The sequence below is a fragment of the Colobus angolensis genome, unplaced genomic scaffold (assembly GCF_000951035.1).
Source record: "Colobus angolensis palliatus isolate OR3802 unplaced genomic scaffold, Cang.pa_1.0 Scaffold38, whole genome shotgun sequence".
Lineage (NCBI taxonomy): Eukaryota > Metazoa > Chordata > Mammalia > Primates > Cercopithecidae > Colobus > Colobus angolensis.
In genome coordinates, this window is record NW_012117154.1 from 9,776,149 (window position 1) to 9,784,909 (window position 8,761).

At 63.8% G+C, this 8,761-nt stretch overlaps 2 protein-coding genes across 2 annotated transcripts in view; both read left to right on the forward strand.

Annotated features, from left to right (window-relative positions):
* COL6A2 (collagen, type VI, alpha 2) overlaps positions 1 to 6,185 on the forward strand; it is a 30,748-nt gene extending 24,563 nt beyond the window's left edge. The window contains exons 22-28 of the mRNA XM_011954198.1: positions 1,004 to 1,066; positions 1,248 to 1,283; positions 1,570 to 1,615; positions 1,773 to 1,925; positions 2,084 to 2,536; positions 2,793 to 2,831; positions 5,594 to 6,185. Coding sequence (XP_011809588.1) covers positions 1,004 to 1,066; positions 1,248 to 1,283; positions 1,570 to 1,615; positions 1,773 to 1,925; positions 2,084 to 2,536; positions 2,793 to 2,831; positions 5,594 to 5,889 — 1,086 coding nt within the window. The 3' untranslated portion in view covers positions 5,890 to 6,185. The remainder of the gene's footprint in view (positions 1 to 1,003; positions 1,067 to 1,247; positions 1,284 to 1,569; positions 1,616 to 1,772; positions 1,926 to 2,083; positions 2,537 to 2,792; positions 2,832 to 5,593) is intronic.
* Positions 6,186 to 7,350: 1,165 nt separating this feature from the next.
* Positions 7,351 to 8,761, forward strand: part of LOC105520491 (extensin-like) — a 7,486-nt gene continuing 6,075 nt past the window's right edge. The window contains exons 1-2 of the mRNA XM_011954241.1: positions 7,351 to 7,440; positions 8,244 to 8,761. Coding sequence (XP_011809631.1) covers positions 7,351 to 7,440; positions 8,244 to 8,761 — 608 coding nt within the window. The remainder of the gene's footprint in view (positions 7,441 to 8,243) is intronic.

The window sequence follows — 8,761 nt, forward strand, 5'->3', positions numbered from 1 at the left end:
TCCCCCCAAAGATCCTTCCAGGTAGCATTCCCCTCAGAGTTACACACACACAGCATTCCCCAAGGGTCTTCTCCCCAATGTCCCACACACAGCATCCGCTCCCAGCATCCCCTCCCCAGGGTCCTCCCCACAGATATCCCCCAGCAGGTGCTCTGTGCCTCCAAATCCTCAGCCTAGCCAAGGGTTTAACCAGGACTGCAGGTTGGTCTGGAACTGAGTGAGCATAAGACGAGGGATGGATAATGATAGATGGATGGGCAAGCAGATGGGGGTGGGCAAATGGATGGATGGATGGATGAATAGGTAAATAGGTGGGTGAATGAGTAGATGTATGGGTGAGTGGGTGGATGGATGGGAGGACTGAGGGATGGATAGATGAGTGGGTGGATAGAGGATGGGTAGATGGATGGATGAGTGAGTAGATGGATGGATGGATGGATAGGTGGGTGAATGAGTAGATGTATGGGTGAGTGGGAGGGTGGATGGATGAGTGGATAGATGAGTGGGTGGATAGAGGATGGGTGGGTGGGTAGAGGATGGATGGATGGACGAATGGGTGGGTGAGTGGGTGGATGGATGAATGGGTGAGTGTGTGGATAGAGGATGGATGGATGGGTTAGGGGGTGGGTGAATGGATGGAGGGGCAAGTGAATGGATGGATAGATGGGTGGGTGGGTGAACGGATGGGTGGGTACCTGATAATGGGGTGGAATAGCCAGGGATTGGAATGAGCTGTTTTAGCTGCCATTTCTGGGATGCTCTGCCAGGCCCCTACCCCTCTGATGGGCCAGGCTCTGACGGTGGCCACTCACGGCCTTCCCAGCTCTGGTGCCAGCACAGGGAAGGTGGGGGCACAGCCTCATCTTCCTCCTTGCACCTGTCAGGGCCCCCCAAGGCAAGACCCGTGGTTGGGGACACCACAGGCGTCTCTGCCCCAGGCCCTGCTGCGTGCAGAGACTGTCCCTGTGGCCACGGAAGCCTACCTGTCCTTGTTCCTTCTCAGGCGGATCCTGGTCCACCTGGTGAGCCAGGCCCTCGGGGGCCAAGAGGAGTCCCAGGACCCGAGGTAGGCAGCGGGCCAGTCCCCATGCCCTCCAGACCTCAGCCCCCGGCCTGCCTTGCCAACGCGCACCCAAGCCTCATGGTTCCAGCCACGGTGGACCCACGTTTCAGTGGACAGGGGCCTGGGAGTGACTTCGCTGCTCAGCCTTGGCCCCGGCGTCTCAGCCTCATCCTTCCCTCCCCAGGGTGAGCCTGGACCCCCTGGAGACCCCGGCCTGACGGTAGGTGTCAATGGGGCAGAACCAGTGTCCTTCTGCCAAAACTAGAAACCAAGAGCAGCGGGGCCGGGGGAGGTCAGCAGGGGAAGGTCAGAGGGCAAGCTTGGTTGGGGGAGGTCACAGGGCAAGGTTGGTGGGGGGAGGAGGGCGGCAGCGAGGTTAGCAGGGACAGGACCCAACCAGCCTTCCCAGGTGGGCTGGAATGTCCCGGGGCCCCCGGGCCAGGACCTTGCTGTGGAAACTCCTCTGGGGCCCGGGGGGACTGCCCTGCCTGACGCGTGCATTGCAGGAGTGTGACGTCATGACCTACGTGAGGGAGACCTGCGGGTGCTGCGGTGAGGCACTGCCCACGGTGGGGTCGGGGCCCATGCGCCGGGTGGAGGGCGGGAGTGCAGCAGGGCTGGGTCATCACTGGGTCCCGCATGTGCGCCCGGCCCTGGGGTCTGAGGTCTCCCCGGTGCCCCCCGCTGACCCTGCCACCCCCCCCCCCAGACTGCGAGAAGCGCTGTGGCGCCCTGGACGTGGTCTTCGTCATTGACAGCTCCGAGAGCATTGGGTACACCAACTTCACGCTGGAGAAGAACTTTGTCATCAACGTGGTCAACAGGCTGGGCGCCATCGCTAAGGACCCCAAGTCCGAGACAGGTCAGCGCGGCAGAGGCACGGCAGAGGGGCCGGGCGGGGCGTGGGAGGCGATGGGACGGGAGAAGTCCAGACACGTCCCTCAAACAAGGGCTCTGCGCGGCCGGGGACGCCCCAGACCCCCAGGCCCCCGGCGACGCCCTCACGCATGCGGCTCACAGGGACGCGCGTGGGCGTGGTGCAGTACAGTCACGAGGGCACCTTTGAGGCCATCCAGCTGGACGACGAACGCATCGACTCCCTGTCGAGCTTCAAGGAGGCGGTCAAGAACCTCGAGTGGATCGCGGGCGGCACCTGGACACCCTCGGCCCTCAAGTTTGCCTACGACCGCCTCATCAAGGAGAGCCGGCGCCAGAAGACACGCGTGTTTGCGGTGGTCATCACGGACGGGCGCCACGACCCTCGGGATGATGACCTCAACCTGCGGGCGCTGTGTGACCGCGACGTCACAGTGACGGCCATCGGCATTGGGGACATGTTCCACGAGAAGCACGAGAGCGAGAACCTGTACTCCATAGCCTGCGACAAGCCACAGCAGGTGCGCAACATGACGCTGTTCTCCGACCTGGTGGCTGAGAAGTTCATTGACGACATGGAGGACGTCCTCTGCCCGGGTGAGCGTGCAGGCGTGGCGCAGTCGGCCGAGGAGCAGCAGTCCCCACCGCTGTTTAGCGCGGACCCCAGGGACACCCCTCACCCGAGGGACAGATGTGCAGCCCAGGATACTGGGCTTGGATGGGAAGGAGTCAGGTCCTCTCGGGGCTGGGTGGAGGCCAGCTGCACCCTGAGCCTGTCTGGGCAGATCAGTGGGCGGCCGCTGAGGGTTCGCTAGGGACTGACCCGGGCCCGGCCTCTCTCCTTCTCTTCCAGACCCTCAGATCGTGTGCCCAGACCTTCCCTGCCAAACAGGTAATGCGGGGCACCCCGAGCCCCCCACCCCAGACTACAGAGCAGCCCGGTGTCCTTCCTGCTCAAGGGCCGGGCTGGGGGAGGGGCCGTGCAGGGACCCAGCAGGCGGCGGAGCCACAGAGGCTGCTCCTTAATGAGATGCCCCCGGGACAGCAGGACAGCAGCGCAGGAGAGGAGGGGCTCGGGGAGGGCAGGCTCCCAGGAATGCAGGAACGGCATCGCCAGGCCATGGGGCGGGTGCTGCTGGCCTGGCTCTGTGCTTAGTGTGTGGCCACTGGTGTTGAAGGCCCACCACCCACCAAGGTCTCCATGAGATCCTGCAGTCTGCCTCAGCTGCTGCCCCACTCCCAAGGGCTGGCCGTGCCTGTGCCACGCGGAGGAAGCCGTGGATTCAGTGAGTGAAACCATCCCAGGGCAGAGGCACTGACGCCCACCAGCGCCAGCAGGTCTTGCTCCGACCCTGGCCTGCCTCGGAGCTGCGGCCGTGGCTCTCATCTCTGGGGGAGCCCATGTCCAGGATGTGGCCCATGTGGGTGTGAAGCTGGAGCTGGGGGTGCCCAAGGCAGAGGTTCCGCCAGTGCCCAGGGCTGGGGGTGCCATCCAGGCTCTGCTGGACGTGGTGCTGCCCCCACAGTGACTGCTGCACCGTAACTGGGCCCACAGGAGGTCCCCGGGGGCGTTAGGAGCTGAGTCCCCCTCCGTGAGCCGTCCCCTCCAGGAGCGTCAAGGTGGGGACGCCGTGGAGACGGGTGGGAGGGTCCGACCTGGAGGTCCATGGGGACGAAAGCTCGCGGTCTGCGGTGCGAGGTCAGCACTCGGGTCAGGGTGTGCGTTCAGGCATTCCATGGGGAACTCCCGGTGGGTGTGCCGGGCAACATTCACGGACCCTGAGGCTGCCCCCGGGAGGAGCCGTGGACTCGAGGCCAGGGTCCCCACACGTGCTCTGACAGAACCTGGAGGTTGCACCTGGGTCTGGCTGCCCTTCAGCAGGTGGGCAGCCTCTGGTTCCACAACACAGTGGGCTGTGCCTCTGCGCCGAGGTGTGGGCGTCCTCTCTCAGGGTCTGCCTGGGCCTGCACCAGTACCAGGGGCAGCTGGACCCTGAGGGCAGGAACCAGACCTTGGCCCCTCCACCCAGCCCCTTGTCCCTGATGGGGCAGGGAAGTCTCAGGTCCCCATGATGGGCGACACGGCAATGTCCACTGTGGGTGCTTTGCTCTCTACCAGATGGAGGCCTTCCCCTCCCCTCCACCCCGGGGTCCATTGTGAGTGGGCGCGGTGGCCTCCCCTCCACTTCTGGGTCTATTGTGAGTGGGCGCTGCGGCCTCCCCTCCACCCCGGGGTCCAGCGTGAGTGGGCGCTGCGGCCTCCCTTCCACCCTGGGGTCCAGCATGAGTGGGCGCTGCGTCTTGTCAGGGCCTTTCTCTGCGTCTGTGGATGTTACGTGACCTTTCCTCTTTAGCCTGTCATTGTGATTGGGAGTTAGCCTGTTGAACCTCATTGAATTTCCGATGCTGAGCCAGCCCTGCATGCTTAGGATGAACCCACCTGGCCATGGTGTGTGGCTCTGTTTACGCGTGTGGGCCCTGATTTGCTGATGCCTGCCTGAGGGTTTGTGCTCATCAGGGATATTGGCCTGCACTTTTCCTTTCTTATGTCTCTGGTTCTGGCCTCAGGGTGATGTGGGCCTTGTAGGGCCAAGATGGTGACGTGGGATGAGCCAGTTCTCCCTCCTGGGAGTGGGTCACTCAGGCCACCAGAGCACCACAGGGAAGGCGGCCAGGGAGGACACGGGGCCCTTGAAGCTCTGGCCTCCTCTGAGGCCTCCAGGACCTGACAGTGGGAGCAGCCCCCCAGAACCCCTCCCCTCCTCTCGGCTCCCTGACACCCCGTCCCCAGCATTCAGAGCTCATCCTCCTTTCAAGCTGTTTGCAGTTTCAAAGTGAACTCCACCTTGTGGCTCCAGGAGGTACAGCAGGGACAGTGTTAAATCAGCTTTCACCAGCGCGCACGGCCGGGCATCCTCCTCCGCTCTCCTGGGCACTGGGTGGACGCCACTGGCTGTGGCCTGGCCCTGGCCTTCTCCAGACAGCCCTGCCCACCCTAAAGCCCAGCCACCCTGGGCCTGCACCAGGCCTGTGGAGGTCTTGGTTGCGTGGGGACCAGAGGGTGCCGGAGAAACAAATCGGACGCAGCTGAAGGCAGCCAGGGCAGAGCCCACTCAGCGTAAGAGCTGCACGGGGACTGCAGCGTAACCTGAGCTCCACTCGGTGGAAAGAAAAGGCAGAGACGTTGCAGAGGCCAGGTCTGCGCAGGGGAAGACAGTTCTGGGTGTAGAGGACACAGCCCAGAGAGGCTGAGACAGGGTTTTTGCCACCGCAAGCTTTTCTTAGGCAGGCTCTTGAAGGGTGGCTGGGGTCTTCCTGGCAACGGGGCCGGCGGCACTGGAAGCCCTGCTGGAGTTTGGCACGTCTCTGACGCAGGTTTGGACGGAGCTGTTTTGTGCTGAAAGGTTTTCTCGGGGTCTGTGGTGTCCCCCAAAGGTGCCGCCATGTGGGTCTCTTCCCCTAGCTCCCTGCCAGCTCCCCGTCCCCGTGCCTCCTGCCAAGGCCGAGCCACATACCACTCCACTTGCATCTCCACCGACTTGCCGGCCCAAGTGCCGCTCTTCACTCTGGCCTCGCCGAGCGGCCGCCTGAGGAGGCGCTTTAGGCCCACGCCCGCCACAGGCCTTAAAGTCTTCTCTGGACGCTCCCTTGCAGATGCACCGTGGCCTGGCGGCGAGTCCCCGGTCACCTTCCTCCGCACGGAAGAGGGGCCGGACGCCACCTTCCCCAGGACCATCCCCCTGATCCAACAGTTACTAAACGCCACGGAGCTCACGCAGGACCCGGCCGCCTACTCCCAGCTGGTGGCCGTGCTGGTCTACACCGCCGAGCGGGCCAAGTTCGCCACCGGGGTAGAGCGGCAGGACTGGATGGAGCTGTTCATTGACACCTTTAAGCTGGTTCACAGGGACATCGTGGGCGACCCCGAGACCGCGTTGGCCCTCTGCTGAAGCCCGGGCGCCCGCCCAGCCGGGCCGGCCCCTCCCTGCCACGCTCGCTTCCCAGGGCTGCCCCCAGCAGGCTGGCTCTCAGTGGAGGCCAGAGGTCTGGGATCAGGGTCAGCAGGGCCACAGTCCCTCCAGGGGCTCCGGGGCAGCTTCCGGCCTCTTCCCACCCTGGTGGCCGCCGTGTCCCTTGCTGCGGCTGAACTCTCCATCTTCCTGTGGCCTCTTTATAGGGACAGCAGTGATTGAATTTAAGGCCCACCCCAAGTCCAGAATGACCTCCTCACAAGACCCTTAACGCAGTCCCGGCTGCAGAGTCCTTCTTTGCCGTGTCAGGTCACCCGCGCAGGCTCCTGTGCTGGAGCATGGAAGTCTTTGGAGGCCCTTACTTAGTGGCCCAGCTGGGCTGCCGTGCATCCGGGATGGGGCTGAGGGAGGGTGCAGCCCACGTGCTGGAGAACGTCTCCCCCACCAGGTTCCAGTGGAGCCTCAGAAACAGGCCCTGAGGCTGCTAAGCCTTGCTGGGTGTGGGCACTAATCCCATGCATGGTGACTCATGGTCGCTCATGGCCCACCTTGTGGTGGGTGAAGACTTTGGGTTGGGCAGCAGATCGTCCTGGGGGAACCTGGCGGTCCTGGCACCATGATGTACCTGGGCCCGTGTCATGCCCATTGGGGCAAATGGACACAGCTGTCTGCCAGCAGCTCCAGTCCCAGGGTGCCTGCACCCTTCCAGCCCATCCTCTGGGTCCCCAGAAGCAGTCGGGGGAGCATCCACCAGGCATGACCTCTGCTGTGCTCGGAGGACTGAGCAGAGAACCCCGGGGGCCACGATGTTGGGGAGCGGCAGGGGCCACTATCCGTAGGGCACAGCCCCCACAGTGAGCTCAGACCCCGACGTTCTGACTGCAGGAGGCTTCATCGAGGCTGGGCTCCTGCTGGGCAGGGCTGTGACCATTTCTCAAGACCAGGTTCTCGTCCCCACACCCGCTGCACAAGGCAGGCCAGGCTGGGCTTCCCACTGTGGGAATGAAGGATTTCCCCAAAGGAGGGGAGCAGGGTCCACAGACATCCTGACAGTCTCAACGTCCCTGTGCCTGGCCGGCCCCCACAGCTTCCCCGTCGCCTCCAGGCCCCACAGACACCGATACATGGAGAGAGACCCCCCCCCCCAACACCAGCTTCCCCCTGCGTGCGTGTGTGGTGTGTGTGTGTGTGTGTGTGTTGACAGCAGTGACAATGTTTATTAGTTTGGAGAGGGTTTGGGAAGCCCAGTGGTACCTGAGAAGTTTCTGGACATTTAAGCTGGTTCCTAGGTGTGGCCTTCAATGTGGAGGCTGCCCTTCCTTTCACTGAATAAGCTGCACCACTCATAAGCTCATTGAGGGAACCCCATCTGCCCCGCCAGCTCATGTGTGCTCAGACAAGTTCTGTGTCTCAAGCGTTCTATAAAGGCTGCAGTGCAGTATGAGGTCACATTGCTGTGTTCAGGGCTTTGCTCACTGCCTGCGGGGCTGGACCTTTGCACCTCCAGGGCCCCCGGAAGCTGAGTTTCGGGTCAGTGTCCGTGTGTATTCCTGGGGTCAGGACCTTGTTCCCGGGGGATTCCTGGGGGTTCACGTACCAGCTGTGACAACGTCCAGGGGTTGGGCCGAGGAGCAGACACCCTTGGGGAAACTGGCTGTGTCCCTCCCCTCTCCCATCCCAGGAGCTGAGGCCCTGGCAAGGCCACGGGGCCAGGTCCAAGCATGTGGACTGTCCATGTCCCGTCCTGTGGTCTCTTGACCCCACGTGACACCCACATGTGTGGTGGGCAGCCTGGGCTGTGGCTGTGGCCAAGCCCCCAAGCTGTCCAGGATGCCCAGGGCTGGTGACCACCCAGGCAGGTGGGGGCCCCTTTTGGTAACAGGAGTCAGGGCAGAGCCCACTTGGGCTGCCACAGAAGGTTTAGCTGTCCCTGTACCCACTGCGCCCCACCATAGCCAGTCAGAGGGTCAGGGGCTCCCGGTCTTTCTGGGAGGGACGTGGCCTGGCCAACTCTAGGGGTTCTGAGCAGCTCTGGGACCCAGACAGTGAGGGGTCAGGCTGTGGGTGTCAGGGCCAGGGTCCTCCTGACATCCCTCCCACACCAGACAGTGGCGTTTTCGTGAGCAGCAAATTCTTGAGCTACAAAAAGATGCAGATACAGGCCGCCACCAGGAGGGCAGCCCGGGCGGGGATGGCACTCAGCAGGCAGACAGGGCCTGGGGCCTGTGTCACGGTCTCAGGCTTGGGAGCACCAGCAGAGGAGACAGTGGCTCTCACCAGTACCGCTTCAAAGGGGCTGGGGCTGAGGACCCACACCTAGGGCTTCCCTGCAGAAATGCCCCCGCACAGCCCAGCGGTCTGTGGGGCCAGCAGGTGGGGTGCGAGTGGAGGGGCACAGGTGCGGGGCTGGCACCTGCCCAGTCCTGCCAGCCTCCCCTCCGCCCAGCCCGCACCCGCGTCTCCCCACAGAGCTGTCCGTGGCACAGTGCACGCAGCGGCCCGTGGACATCGTCTTCCTGCTGGACGGCTCCGAGCGGCTGGGTGAGCAGAACTTCCACAAGGCCCGGCGCTTCGTGGAGCAGGTGGCACGGCGGCTGACGCTGGCCCGGCGGGACGACGACCCCCTCAATGCGCGCGTGGCGCTGCTGCAGTTTGGCGGCCCCGGCGAGCAGCAGGTGGCCTTCCCGCTGAGCCACAACCTCACGGCCATCCACGAGGCACTGGAGGCCGCGCAATACCTGAACTCCTTCTCGCACGTGGGCGCAGGCGTGGTGCACGCCATCAACGCCATCGTGCGCAATGCGCGTGGTGGGGCCCGGAGGAACGCGGAGCTGTCCTTCGTGTTCCTCAC